Below are 16,369 nucleotides of genomic sequence, written 5' to 3'. Positions count from 1 at the left end.
TGAGTAATCATGTCTGTATCCTAACAGATACAGTTATGAACATTTTTTCAGATACGGATACGGTTTAAAATCCCTACTACGGAGGCATTCAAAACAGTTCAATACATTTTTATGGTCACCATGAACTATATATTTGGCCACACATGAACTATATATTTTGTGACACAAGTATAATAATCTCGAAATAGAAAATTAATATATTCTATCACGTGCCCCACCTAATATAAGTAAGTGGGTTCAAACATAAATAGTGGTAAAGCTTTGGGGTAAAGACAAAACTCCTTTTTATAATTTACAATGAAAAAAATGGATATGGAGTAGCAACTCATTTTGTCAAATGAGCTACCATGAGATAAGCACAACGTCACGTGAAAAGGTGTGGGTTCCATCTCTTCTATCTCTTGATATGCTCATTTTGCTAAATGTAAATAGATGTTTGCTGTCCCCCACCACCCCCCATGATAAAATGCTACTGCTGATAACACCCCAAAAGTTGAGGGAGTCTTTCGGATATTTTTAAGGTTATGGGCTTATCTGTAATCATCCACAGTTAAGGTAGTTTTTCTGAAATTTAACCTTATATTAATTCCCTAAATATTCTCCTCCCATTTCCCTCTCTTTCTCTCGTCGATTCGTGGTCACCTCTCTCTTCTCAATCCTGTTCAAAACGACCAATAACGATCGCTTATAGAAATGTAAGCATGAAAATTTGTTATATTTCTTTCTTCATATTTTTTTGCTTTTTTCGACTTAGATTTGGTTGTTATTCTCCTTACTTTTTTTTTTTGAAAAATAGGTCAATGTTGGTTTAATTTCACCAGCCATAATCATTTCCTTTTGCGCCTTGATTTCTATCTTAATTGAATCTTCTTCTTGTTTTGAATTAACAGGTGAAAAAAAAGAAGGTCTCTTGATTTGATAATGGCAGGAGACAAGGAGCGAGATAAGGTGGGCGATCTTTGTTGTTATGGGTTTCTTGAATTTTCAGCTGGAATAGTTTTAAACAATTATGTTTAGCCCCCTGGGATTTTGAAAAATTTTCAATTTCTGCCCAACCCCTTTTCCGCTTTTTAGGCCTCAATAATTAATGAAATGATTACTTTGAGCCCTTTAAAGAATCCGTTGTTTTGAAATATGCTTTATTTTAATGCCCAAAATTCTCTTAAAAAAGGCCTATATTTTCATACGATTTATTTTCATTTTATTCTTTAGGACCTTGTACCAATATTTTGTTAATCTGATGAATTTGGAAATTGTTGGATTTTGACTCCTAAGTCTTTCGTCCTTTAATTGTTCTTAGAGGACAAACAGTTTACAACTATGACCCAGGCCTTTCCTTAAAAAGAAAAGAAAATGACGCTATGATGTTATGAATTTAGGGTTAATTTCACATAATTCCATGAACTTCGAACTATTCTCATTGGATCCCCTACATATAATTCGCAAATAATAAAATTTCCTTGAAAGAAAAATTCTAAAATTTGTCATTTATATAGGAAAAATACCCTCTCCTTAATTTTGGATTTTCCCCTAATTAAATTTTGATTATTTGCAATTTACATGTATGGGGTCCGGCGAGAAAAGCTCAAAATTCGCCTGGCAAAACACCTCAAAGTTCAGGGTGGTTATGTGAGATAAACAAAGTTTGGGGGGTTATGTCCACCACACCCCAAAGTTCAAGGGGTTTTGTGAAATTAAACCTATGAATTTATTATGAGATGCGAAACTGATTTTCCAACAAAAACTTTTAACCAAGTCAAGTGATGAATAAACTCGGGATTTTATGTAAATCCAGTTGGTGACTAATTTTCTTTGCATGCCATAACAGAGAAACCTTGCTGTTGTAAGGCGAAAATGGCACTCTCTCAAGGATCGTGTGCACCATTCTATTGTGTAAGATAACACTTGCATGAAGCTGTCTTTCTTGCTCCTAGTCTATTACTTATGTTTTTATATGGCTTTATTATTATATATGGCTTTATTATTACTTATATTAGTTGTCACAATACATTAACTAGTTTATTATTGGGCAAGGTTCATTACTTGAAAGTTGAAAGTTCACTTTTTCTTTGAATTTAACTAGATATTCTTTTCAAATTTATTGCTATGATGGCATCATATAATGCAAATTCTTTTGGTTTTTAAATTTTTCCTAAAGAGGAATGCAATTTCCTTAGAAGCTCGTTTTATTTGCATCCATCCTGTAGGATATTTCCTAGGATTTACAAATTTGGATGATTTACAAATTTGGATGGCCTTTCCCCTTATTGTGCGAGCTTAAAATTAGGAATAGCACTAGCGTCACTATTCAACTGACATGATTTGTTTACAAAACCTTCTATACTACATTTTCTTTGACAATGGATTTGCAAAACACTTAGTGAAATTTGGAGTTTGATTGACATGCTTCTCATAGCCAAAACTTCTGTTTAATTGGAGGCAAAGGGTTGAATGACTTGATGCTGCTATTAAATATCTCTACTACTATACTAGCATTGCCGCATGAGCAAATTGATGTTCAACTTATCCTCTTTTCTTATAAGAAGGGTTAACTTGCCTTTATATACCCAAAGTTTCATCTTTTTTAAGTTTTATATCTTAAATTTCAAATCTGCTAAACATACTCCAAAGTAATATAGTTTTTTTGTAAAATTTAATGATGTGATGTTCTTGTAAATTTGAGACTTGGGAACGAAGTCATTGGAGCATGAGAAGGTTAAAATTTTATTTATTAAACAGTAAGTAAAATCATTGTAGATAATATTTCTTGTTTCAAAAAACTCTATTAAAAAGGATCCTTAAAAACGATCATAGTCAAAATTTCAATCGTTGTATATATCTTGCATTGACGTATATCTAATAATTTTTTTCTAGATAGAAACTTATCATCTTATATTTCTCTCTTATAACATCTATAATAATATTTCAATTGGAATTTCGCAAGAGAGATAACCCTTTATTTTTCTTTACTTTTCTTTTATTTACTTAGTTCTAGAACATTCTAAATCATGACATGAAAATATGATTTGAACTCGCATAATTAAATATCTTAATATTTAATTATCTAAGTCAAATCACATTCTTGTGTTATGATTTAGAATATTCTAGGAATAAGTAAAGAAAAGAAATGAAAAAAAATATCTTCTGTAAAATTACAATTATTCCCTTATTATCACTATAGGAAGGAGGAAATGTCATTCATTCCTCCAAAAATTTCACTATCCCCACTAAGTTCATTAAATATTAGTATAGATAATGAATAGTGAGGGTAGTGAAAGTGGGATGAGTGGTGGATATTTTTCTCTTTCCAATTGTAATTTGGAGGTGTAAAATAGTAATTTTGCAAGGGAGATTTTTTTCCTTTCCTTTCTTTTATTTTCTGTTTCTAGAAGATTCTAAATCATGACATGAGTATAGTATTTGAACTCGCATAATTAAAATTCTAATTTTTCAAGAGAAACATTTATTTCCTTTCTTCCTTTCTTATTTCTATAATATTTTAAATCATGAAATGACAATACACACATAATTAAATTCCAATATCCCCATTTTTCTTCTTTATTTTAATTACTTACTCTAATTATATTATCCGCAATTAGAAAACTACTCAACAAAATTATGTTAAGATAGATTTAATGGATAAATAACACTTTTAGATACATTTTCTATGTAGAGCTCCATATAAAATTGCATAAATTAAATCATAGCTAAATTGAACTTGAATACTGCATTGTTTTCCAAAAAAGTAGTTATATACCCCAAGTTTTAAAACGGGGCAAAAAATACCCTCAGTTGTAGAAAAAGTGCAGTTCGATACCTTCTGTTAACCAGCCGTGAGAATATTCCCACATGCTACCTCATGTGACTAATGTAAGTGCCAACTATCCTTAGTTGTATTAATTAGAACTCTACCACTCCCTCTCCTTATTAAATACCATTCCTCCTCTTTTTCTTCATCTTCTTTATCTTCTTCTTCCTCTTCAAAATCTGAGTAATTTCCTCCAAATTAAAACCCTAGAATTAAGATTACCTGCTGCAGCTCGTCAAACCAAGATTAGATGTTCTCGCTCATATACGGGGCTAAAGTCAAGTATTAGAGGCATGAAACCCTAGTTTCTTGTTATACAATTGTGCCAAGGGTGAGAGGGGGGGATAACTGGTTGTAACAGTAAAATTTGAAGTTTTTTTACTGTGGGACGTTATTTAGGTAGAAGGGCATTTTCATCTTTTCATGTTTAAGTAAATTCACATGGTGAACAACTTAGGCTTTTTTTGTGCTCCGTTCCGAAACTTGGGATATATATAAGTGCTTTTTGAGTGCAATTTAGTCAAATCATCATTATCAAACTATTACATGAAAACTTAAGATTAATCATCTAATTGAATATTTTTGCACGTTCGATGCTAGTACTTATGTACTAGTTTTTCTGTGACAAACATGTTTAGTTCTTGGTTATTGGCTGATAGACACCATCTGACATCTTGGTGTTCTTAGGAGATTAGTGAATAAGAACCTCTAAAAGAAAGGTTAGTTTGAACCTATGCTGCATGGGTACAGATACGGGTACATGACATAACAAATTTGAAAAACTTAGGGTATAGGACACAACTATTTGTATCTCTATCTATATTGAGATTAATAATTTACATAGCAAAATTTTTTTGCAAGATTAAACATTCGCATATTATGAGAATTAAAATTTCTATAACATTTCTATGTTTCTTTATGTAGATAATAAATTGGAAAACCACTTATTTTTGAACTAGAGCCAAGAGGAAACTTTAAAATCATAGTTTTGAACTAGATTGGGTTGAAAAGAACTTGACCCGTGTCTAATGAATTTCAAGAAGTGGATGTGAAGTGTAGGATATATGCCCTGGTCCAACAAATGTATGACAAGTGTTTTAGATTAAAACATGTATTATACGATTGAGTACACACCTAATTAAATGTGTGCATATATTCAAGAAGTGTCCAAGGAAGTGTTCGTGCAATTATGAGTAAGGGGTATGTGTTGGGTATGGGTACAACTTTAGAGAGAAGTACCTAGGTAACATAGGTTTGAACCATAGGACTTGGATTCTGTCAAATAAAGAGGACCTGGGTACATTGCACAAAGGGAAAAGTATCCATTACTGGAAATTTAAATCTATGTTTGAAATGATATGTCAGAGAAAGTGGTTGACCTTGGCATGATGTTGAAGATAATAACCCACTTAGGCAATCTATGATGCGAAAGCTTAGGTTTGAATTTGGTACCCAAATCCAATAAATTCATTTGATTTAGATATCATATAGTAATACGTCGGTGGAGGTACTGCGGTACTCTGATGCATTATGAATACTCGTTGGATAGTCCTTTGATGTATGTAAAAGTTTATAATGTATTCTATATCTATCTGGAGGTACTTGGGCACTCAGATACTTTATGGTATTGGATACTTATTGGATAGTTCTTTGATGTATTTAAAAGTTTATAATGTATTCAAGACCTATCAGAGGCATGTAATAGATTGTGACGCCCCAGGGTTCACACAAGGCTGCAGTCCCAGGTGAAACCCGGATTGTCAAACCTGCCAAGCACCAACCACCATGCCATGACAAGTTTCACCATCACAATCACTATCTCTCTAGGGGAAACAATAAATAGGTGAAAGTACAGACAGGTAAAAATAGAAATAGGACAACACTGGATATACACAGAAGAAGCATAAGAAAAATCAATAATGAGCCCAACTGGAATAAAATAGACATATCTCTGAGTCTGAACTAAATCTCGAATACAATGAGTCACATAAACAAAGTCTCACAATAGCTCTCAACTCTATGAAACAAAATACAAATCTAGATTTTAAAATTTATCAACTACATGTGGAGTTCTGCAATAACTACAAAATATGATAAGTAACTAAATGGACAACTAAAAAGTCTCATCAACCTGCGACTCTCCGTGCGCCAGACTCGCTGCCTGAAAGGGGGGAAAACAACGAGCGTCAAAGCGCTAGCGAGATCATCACTACCTCTCCCCAGGGGAAGGGGTAGGAGTATATAAGAAAATAGAGTCAGTACATACATATATCAAATCATTCATATAACTCTCTATGAATGAAAAACAAATAATCAATGATAAATACTCCAATCTCCAACATAAAGAATAATCATCTCATCTCGAATTACGTCCGAGTGACCTGCTCTAATATAAGAGGATACCAACTAAGCTAAAACAAATATATCTGCCGTTCATAACGGGTGCAACAAATTCTCAAAGGAAAATACCCTACTCGCGGGCAAACTATCTGGGAAGTAAAACTTACAACTGATCAAATATCTATGTGTGCATCATATTGTACTATAGCGATACTTTTGTAATGCTCGTTACTCAATCGCTCTGCGGCAATAGGATTTATTATTTTCCTATTCCGGATACATATAATAACGATACTGTTGTAATACTATTACTCAATCGTTCTGCGGTAATAGGTTTTATCTCCCTATCCCGGATACATGAAATAACGATACTTTTGTAATACTATTACTCAATCGTTCTGCGGCAAATAGGTTTTATCTCCCTATTTCCGGATACATGAAATAACGATACTTTTGTAATACTATTACTCAATCGTTCTGCGACAAATAGGTTTTATCTTCCTATTTTCGGATACATGAAATAACGATACTTTTGTAATACTATTACTCAATCGTTCTGCGGCAAATAGGTTTTATCTTCCTATTTCCGGATACATGAAATAACGATACTTTTGTAATACTATTACTCAATCGTTCTGCGGCAAATAGGTTTTATCTCCCTATTTCCGGATACATGAATTTACGATACTTTTTCATATGTATTCATCAGCTCAACGTGCGACAAAAAGTATGTTAACACAACATAATCTAAGTGTACGTGCACATATCTCGGTGTGCGTGTCCATATCTGGTGTTCATCATCATCCCAGATATTAAACAACTCTTAAGCATTGTATATAACAGTACAAGATCGAGAAACTCTCTCAGAAATAACAAACAAGAGCGAAACTCAAGAAACCTTTACGTAATATATCAATTTATTTCAAATCAGCACATCTGCAGTTTTCTGCAGGACATATCATTAGTAAATTGAGAATATCTTTCTCTGGACAAACTCTTTTTAAGAATAGTTTTTCGTTTTGAAAAATAGATTCACATAGCTATCATTTGACACTGATTTGGTTCAGTTTGGAGTTCATATGATATTTCAAATTTCCAGTCAAACATTTTATATGTGCAGCAGATTTTCTGCAGGATATATCATCAGTAAAATGAGCATATCTTTCTCTAAGAAAACTATCTTTAGGTATGGTTTTCTGTTTTGAAAACTAGATTCACATATCTTTCAATTGGCATTAGTTTGGTTCAATTTGGATTTCATTTGTTATTTCAAATTTCTAGCTCAATAGTATATGTGCAGCAGATTTTCAGCAGAACATAACAAGCATGATTATTTGCACAAGAAATCATATGTAAACCTTCAATCATGCACGAAACTTTAAAACGAAGAATAAGACATATAAATTCAGATAATCAATATTTTAAATTATTTTCAGATCTTAAAATACTTCTGTAAATTCGTGCTTAATCTCTTTAACATGAAAAGACCTAGTCTTTATACATATATACAAAAGTTCCAATTTTTATACACAAATTAATTGATTAGGCTGTATAAAACTCATTAAAAACTCTTCAAAAATATTTTAAAAATTGGGAGGGGGATTAGTAGAGATGATACTCACTTGGGGTTGTAGGAAAATTTGTTAGAAGCAACGTCGAAGGAGATCTCCACTCCAAAAGCCAAAAATCAACAAAAACCCCAAACTTGAAAGCCTCCAATCTTCTCCAAGAATTCAAAATAGGGTTTATGGGGGTTTGGTGGCTGTTAGGGTTCTTAGATATGATAAAAAAAAGGAATTTTTGTAAAAAATACAGGTATTTATAGAGGCAAACCCGAAACAAACCTGTTAGACCCGAACCAGGAAACCTAGTCTGACTAGGAAAATACCCCTTCGGTATTTTGGTTATAACTTTCCATCCGACCTCGGAATGAGGTGATCTAAGACTTGTTGGAAAGATGTTGAAGAGACCTACAACTTTGATCTTTTATACTTTTCCAAATTCAAACTGCATCGGGCTGGTGAAAATTATAAAAACTCATTAACTGGTCATTCATTCCCAGATATTTCACCTCTTTTGGCCTTTGTACATCGTTTTGTGCATTTGGCACTCCATATTTTCACAAATATACATTGAATTGATCTCAAATCAATTATTATCATATCCAAATATCAAAATATATTATTTTTCACCATATAACATATTTATCATTATTTATCATAAAATATTCAAATTTACGGGGTTTTACATTCTTCCCCCCTTAAAAGAATTTCGTCCCCGAAATTCCACAATCGCATCTCAAAGCTTAAAAACTAGGAAAACACAATAAGAAGGTGTAATTCATATTAAGAATTTCTTCTGCACCCATCTCATAGTATTAGCACAATGATATTTAAAGTTAACAACCTAGAATGCAAACATTCTCCCCTAAATCCCTAATTAAACGAAATTGGTACGTCGAGCGAAATAATCCAAACAAGGAAACCCTCATGTATATACCATATGTTTCAAATGATTAAGAATCAGGTGACAATATCTCCATTCTAGTGTTAAAGATGAATATAAATGTGACTAAACAACATAGATAAGGACTACTATCAAAGCATATAATCATAAGAATTTATCAACATCATACATGTCCAAACAGGTGTGGGTAGTCGCGACGAACATCCTCCTCGCGCTCCCAAGAAATCTCTTCGGCTCCTTACCGGTTCCACTGAACTTTCACTAATGGAATGACTTTATTCCTAAGTTTTTTTTATTCTCTCTAGCAAGTATGCATACTGAAATCTCTACGGTAGTCAAGTCATCCTGAATCTCAATCTCTGGTGAATCAATCACTCTCTGTTGCTCATCATCCCGCAGATGCTTCTTAAGAATCAAAACATGAAAGACATCGTGTATATTCGACATCAATGCTGGAAGATCTAACCTGTAAGAAACAGCTCTAATGCGCTCGATGATCCTGAAAGGACTAACATATCTCGGGGAAAGCTTCCCCCGTCTACCGAATCGCTGAACGTCCTTCATCAGTGATACTTTCAACATAACTGAGTCTCCGACCTGGAACTCTAAAGGTCGCCTCCTCTGATTTACATAGCTCTTTTACCGACTCTGCACCGTAAGAATGCACTCTCGAATCAATGCCACCTTCTCTGCGGTCTGTCTAACTAACTCTGGATCAATCAATAAACTATCCTCTGGCTCTGCCCTACATATAGGTGTGCCCAACATATAGGCGATCTGCAAGGTCTCCCGTACAAAGCTTCATACGATGCCATCCTGATGATAGCTTGATAACTATTATTATATGCAAATTCAATCAGTGGGATGTGATCCTCCCAGCTACCCTAAAAATCCATAATGCATGCTCTCAGCATGTCCTCTACGATCTGATTCACCCTCACGGTCTGACCATCTGTCTGGGGATGAAAAACGCTGCTAAATGACAACTGACTACCAAAAGCATCCTGGAAACTCCTCCAAAAATGAGATGTGAAGCCTGAGCCCCGATCTGATACAATCGTCTCCGAAACTCCATGCAATCTAACAATCTCCCAAACGAAGATCCTTGCATACATATTCTGATACAATCGTCTCCGAAACTCCATGCAATCTAACAATCTCCCAAACGAAGATCCTTGCATACATATTTGCCGTATAAGTCGTCCTTACTGGTAAGAAATGTGTAGGCTTAGTCAATCTGTCCATTATAACCCAAATAGAATCATTTCCTTCCTTTGATTTAGGCAACCCCATTATGAAATCCATGGAAATATCTGCCCACTTTCACTCAGGAATGGGTAAAAGCTGTAGGGTTCCTGCATGTCTCTAATGTTCTGCCTTAATTTGTTGGCAGGTATAACACTTAGCCACATAATCTGAAATCCCTCTGCGCATACCACTCCACCAAAAAATACCTCTTCAGATCCTTGTATATTTTCCTTGTGCATGGATGTATTGTATATCTGTTACGATACGCCTAAACTGTCGCAAAATAAGCCATACTCTCCTGGTCTGCATCAAAACACCTTGTAGTCCTGCTAATGGTGTGTCCACATAAATGACAAATGTCGTATCACTGTTTAGAACAGTCAAAATTGTCATTGTAGTCTATCTAGCCTTAATAGTCTTAAAGGCTTCCTGGCACCCCGTGCCCAAAGCAAACTATACACTCTTCTTTGTAAGGTGTGTAAGTAGTATCATAATCTTCAAAAAGTCTTGAATGAACTTTCTCTCATACCATTCTAAAACTACGAACCCCTGAAATGGTTCTTAGTGGCTCTCAATCAAGTATAGCCTCAATAATGGCTGGATCCACTGTTATGCCCCACCTGCTGATGACGTGGCCTAAAAAAAAATCTAATCTCTTATAGCCAAAACTCGTATTTGCTGAACTCAGCGTATCACTGATGCCTCTAATCTCAATTATCCACTATCCCCGTAGTGCCAATAGAGGATGTTGCTCGCGCTCTGTCTCCGATCTCGAAAAGATAATGATGTCGTTAATAAAATGGCTATGAACTGGTCCTAACATGGACGAAAAAGCTGGTTCATCAAATCCATGAATACCGCGGGTGCATTGGTCAGCCCAAATGGCATGACAAAAACTCAAAAGACCCATATTGAGTCAGAAAATGCGGTTTTGAAAACATCCATTTACCGCAATCGCAACTGAAAATAACTAGAATGAAGATTAATCTTTGAGAAATATTGCGCTCCCCGCAGCTAGTCAAACAAGTCATAAATCCTCAATAGTGGATCCGTGATCCGGAAAATGACCTTGTTCAACTCACGATAATCGATACACAATCGCATGCTATAGTCCTTCTTCCCCACGAAGAAGACCTGTACTCCAAAAAAAAAAGGACTCCAGAAAAAAAAACTCTGTGATAACAACTCATCTAGCTGAGTATGTAGCTCCCTCATCTCAGCGGGTGCCATATGATATGATATGGTAAGGTGCTCGGAATATCGGTACGGTGCCTGCTGCAACTCGATGCAGGAAAACAACCTCTCTCACTGGAGAAAACATAGGTATGTCCTGAAAGACATCCTGATATACTGAGACAACTCCGGTCTCGCTCAAAACTGCACCTCGATTCTGTATCATCACCTCTTCGACGTATGCCAGAAATGACTCCGCATTCTGGTTACCCCATGAGGTTGCTACTATCTATACAATCCCAACGAATACTCACAAGCGTATTGTTTTAACAAAACAGTCGATATTGATATTGTAGGATGATAATCATTCCATACCAAGAATGACGTTCTACACTGATGAATACTCTAAATAGCGCAATTCTGGCCTATAGGCCTCTACATCCTCATAATAACCGGTAGCACATCTATCCTCCGATGCTAGCCGTAACTGTTGCCCTAAGATTATTGGCCCTGATCTCTATCATGCTAGTCTCCTGCTGGTATACTGCGACAATTCTTTGCTCTATGTCCGATCTTATTATAATTGTATCATGTGTCCCGAATCATGCGCTGCTGCGGCGCTATCAAATCAATGTTTGTTATCTTCTTGTAATGTCTTTATTGCTGATGGTAAAAATCCTTACCCCGCTGCTGGGGTCCTCTAGATCCCATAATAGGCCTCTTGCCCTTGTCATTGCCATCATGCTAGTCTAGATTTCATAATTAACTATAGGCATATCTCACTGTTTTAAGCAAACTAGCTCTAACTGCTTGTCGAAGAAGTAAACAAAATTTTCCCAAATAAGTGATATTCACTGTCCCGATGAAAATCTGAAATCGTAGCTATTCTTTGATGCTATTCTCCGGTGATATCCTCTGTGCTGAATATATTTAACCTCTGGTTTGATACTGAGTCTACGTTAAGGAATTTTCACATATTTCTTTTTATTTATAAGCTGCATATGAATCCAATGTGCCCTGCACTATGGTGTTCTCAGTGTCCTACATCTTTCTTATTCTTATAGAGCCAAGCCTCCTGCTCTGTATCTCTATCAACAAATGGTTGTGGTGATAATGTAATCATTAGTATTACCTCTTCAATTGGCACAATTAGTACAACGGGTGGTGGAACTCCAGAAAATGTAATGTGACTCGCTACTCCTTCCTCGAGTGTTGCTAGTCTCTGTTTCTGCAAACGGTGTCATAAAGTCGATCAAATACTGTGGAGCCTACTGCGGCTCGGACTCTGCTTGCCCAGCTCTCCGGGTGTGAGTTTTATCTCGACTGCATCCTCATTCCAATATTTATAATATCGAGAGGAGAGCTTATAATCACAGTAAGTGAGATCGTACGTATTTATAACATATAGTATTCACGCAAATACTTTAAATCAACATAAAATAATTGTCATAAAAAAATTTGAAATTTTGAGATATACGCACGTATCGTCCTCACTCATTCTAGGAATTCCTAACGGACTCTATACGTGAATCCTAGGAAACTCTATCCTAGCTCCACAATTTGACACAGGAATGATCCTAAGGATGCTGGAACTAGAGCTCTGATACCAACTGTGACGCCCCAGGGTTCACACAAGGCTGCAGTCCCAGGTGAAACCCGGATTGTCAAACCTGCCAAGCACCAACCACCATGCTATGACAAGTTTCACCATCACAATCACTATCTTTCTAGTGGAAACAATAAATAGGTGAAGGTACAGATAGGTAAAAATAGAAATAGGACAACACTGGATATACACAGAAGAAGCATAAGAAAAATCAATAATGAGCCCAACTGGAATAAAATAGACATATCTCTGAGTCTGAACTAAATCTCGAATACAATGAGTCACATAAACAAAGTCTCACAATAGCTCTCAACTCTATGAAACAAAATACCAATCTAGATTCTGAAAATAATCAACTACATGTGGAGTTATACAATAACTACAAAATATGATAAGTAACTAAATGGACAACTAAGAAGTCCCATCAACCTGCGACTCTCCGTGCGCCAGACTCGCTGCCTAAAAGAGGGGAAAACAACGAGCATCAAAGCGCTAGCGAGATCATCACTACCTCTCCCCAGGGGAAGGGGTAGGAGTATATAAGAAAATAGAGTCAGTACATACATATATCAAATCATTCATATAACTCTCTATGAATGAAAAACAAATAATCAATGATAAATACTCCAATCTCCAACATAAAGAATAATCATCTCATCTCGAATTACGTCCGAGTGACCTGCTCTAATATAAGAGGATACCAACTAAGCTAAAACAAATATATCTGCCGTCCATAACGGGTGTATCAAATTCTCAAAGGAAAATACCCTACTCACGGGCAATCTATCTGGGAAGTAAAACTTACAACTGATCAATTATCTATGTGTGCATCATATTGTACTATAGCGATACTTTTGTAAGGCTCGTTACTCAATCGCTCTGCGGCAATAGGATTTATTATTTTCCTATTCCGGATACATATAATAACGATACTGTTGTAATACTATTACTCAATCGTTCTGCGACAAATAGGTTTTATCTCCCTATTTCCGGATACATGAATTAACGATACTTTTGTAATACTCTTACTCAATCGTTCTGCGGCAAATAGGTTTTATCTCCCTATTTCCGGATACATGAATTAACGATACTTTTGTAATACTCTTACTCAATCGTTCTGCGGCAAATAGGTTTTATCTCCCTATTTCCGGATACATGAATTAACGATACTTTTGTAATACTCTTACTCAATCGTTCTGCGGCAAATAGGTTTTATCTCCCTATTTCCGGATACATGAATTAACGATACTTTTGTAATACTCTTACTCAATCGTTCTGCGGCAAATAGGTTTTATCTCCCTATTTCCGGATACATGAATTAACGATACTTTTGTAATACTCTTACTCAATCGTTCTGCGGCAAATAGGTTTTATCTCCCTATTTCCGGATACATGAAATAACTATACTCTTTCATATGTATTCATCAGCTCAACGTGCGACAAAAAGTATGTTAACACAACATAATCTAAGTGTACGTGCACATATCTCGGTGTGCGTGTCCATATCTGGTGTTCATCAGTCATCCTAAATATTAAACAACTCTTAAGCATTGTATTAAATAAACAAGTACACGATCGACGAAACTCTCTCAAAAAATAACAAACAATAGGAAACTCAAGAAACTTTTACGTAATATATCAATTTATTGTCAAATCAGCACATCTCAGTTTTTCTGCAGGACATATCATAATAAATTGAAGAATATGCTTTCTCTGGACAACTCTTTTTAAGAATTCAGTTTTATTCGTTTTGAAAACTAATATCAATAGCTATCATTTGTCCACTAATTTGGTGTCAGATTTGGAGTTCATTTATGATAATTATCTAATTTCCATGTTCAAAATTTTTATTTTGCTGCCAGCCAGATTTTCTGCAGCATATATCATCAGTAAATTGAGCATATCTTTCTCTAGGAAAACCATCTTTAGGTATGGTTTTCTTTTTTGAAAACTAGATTCACATATATTTCAATTGGCATTAGTTTGGTTCAATTTGGATTTCATTTGTTATTTTAAATTTCTAGTTCAATAGTATATATGTGCAGCAGATTTTCAACAGAACATAACAAGCATGATTATTTGCACAAGAAATCATATGTAAACCTTCAATCATGCACGAAACTTTAAAACGAAGAATAAGATATCTAAATTCAGATATTCAATCATGCACGAAACTTTAAAATGAAGAATAAGACATCTAAATTCAGATAAACAATATTTTAAATTATTTTCAGATCTTAAAATACTTCTGTAAATTCGTGCTTAATCTCTTTAACATGAAAAGACCTAGTCTTTATACATATATACAAAAGATCCAATTTTTATACACAAATTAATTGATTTGGCTCTACAAAACTCATTAAAAACTCTTCAAAAATATTTTAAAAACTGGGAGGGGGATTAGTAGGGATGATACTCGCCTGGGGTTGAAGGAAAAACTTGTTAGAAACAACGTCGAAGGAGATCTCCACTCCAAAAGCCAAAAATCAACAAAAACCCAACTTGAAAGCCTCCAATCTTCTCCAAGAATTCAAAATAGGGTTTATGGGGGTTTGGTGGCTGTTAGGGTTCTTAGATATGATAAAAGAAAGGAATTTTCGTGAAAAATACAGGTATTTATAGAGGCAAACCCGAAACAAACCAGTTAGACCCGAACCAGGAAACCTAGTCTGACTAGGAAAATACCCCTTCGGTATTTTTGCTGTAACTTTCTCATACGAACTCGGAATGAGGTGATCTAAGACTTGTTAGAAAGCTGCTGAAGAGACCTACAACTTTGATCTTTTACACTTTTCCAAATTCTAACTGCATCGGTGTGAAAATTATAAAAACTCATAACTGGTCATTATTCCCAGATTTTCACTCTTTTGGCCTTTGTACATGTTTTGTGCATTTGCACTCATATTTTCACAAATATACATTGAATTGATCTCAAATCAATTCTTATCATATCCAAACATCAAAATATATTATTTTTCACCATATAACATATTTATCATTATTTATCATAAAATATTCAAATTTACGGGGTTTTACATAGATGTACCAGATTAAGAAGTTAAAAATCTAATGCAATTACACTTAGTTTGTAGATGCATTAATTTGTCAACTTTCTCAAATTTTTTTTTTGCATTTTCATAAATAATGTCATGAAAATCATTTACATTATTTGAACTATTATATTTATTTGACTATTGTAGCCTTTATTTGACTATTGTACCCTTACATGTATATATGTCATAACTTGTAGATAAATAACATTAATTCTCTGACATATAACTTTGTGATGTTATCCACATCATATTCCTATGCTGGATTTTTGAGATTTGTCATATCCATGCAGCCATACCATGTCATATCCATATTCTTACCCATAATGATGCAGCCTAGGTTTCAAATTTAAACCTGAAAGTTTGGCATTACTTTTGGATATGATTATTGACAAACTTGAAACAAACATTTAACATTATTGTGGTGAAGCTTGCACCCCTATGTACATGCAAGAACCATGGTCACTAGGAGGTCATTCACAAAAGTAGTTGATGTGAAAATTGGTTAAGCCTTTGAAAGTATTATTGCTTTATGCATGTACTGAGTCTGCTGACAGTCATGATCACAGAAAAACGTGATATTCTTGCAAATATAGAAAGGAAAAGAAAAATGGGAGAAAAAGAACAAATTTAGGCAGACACATGTTTGTTCATAATTCCTCACTTTTATGGTTTATG

General features: G+C 34.8%; 1 protein-coding gene across 4 annotated transcripts in view; it reads left to right on the top strand.

Annotated features, from left to right (window-relative positions):
• LOC109838712 (probable protein phosphatase 2C 55) overlaps positions 526-16,369 on the top strand; it is a 22,381-nt gene continuing 6,537 nt past the window's right edge. For 3 of the 4 annotated variants that reach the window (XR_002246598.1, XM_020407135.1, XM_020407133.1), the window contains exons 1-3: positions 587-695; positions 891-948; positions 1,829-1,893. Coding sequence is in view for 3 of the 4 variants with exons in the window: in XM_020407135.1 (XP_020262724.1) it covers positions 922-948; positions 1,829-1,893 (92 nt within the window). In the remaining variant the exon portion in view is untranslated. Of the gene's footprint in view, positions 556-586; positions 696-890; positions 949-1,828; positions 1,894-16,369 lie in introns of those variants that run through there. The other variant, XM_020407134.1, reaches the window with a different exon arrangement.

The sequence above is a fragment of the Asparagus officinalis genome, chromosome 4, assembly GCF_001876935.1.
Source record: "Asparagus officinalis chromosome 4, Aspof.V1, whole genome shotgun sequence".
NCBI classification, from domain to species: domain Eukaryota; kingdom Viridiplantae; phylum Streptophyta; class Magnoliopsida; order Asparagales; family Asparagaceae; genus Asparagus; species Asparagus officinalis.
This window is presented reverse-complemented; position numbering and strand designations above follow the sequence as displayed.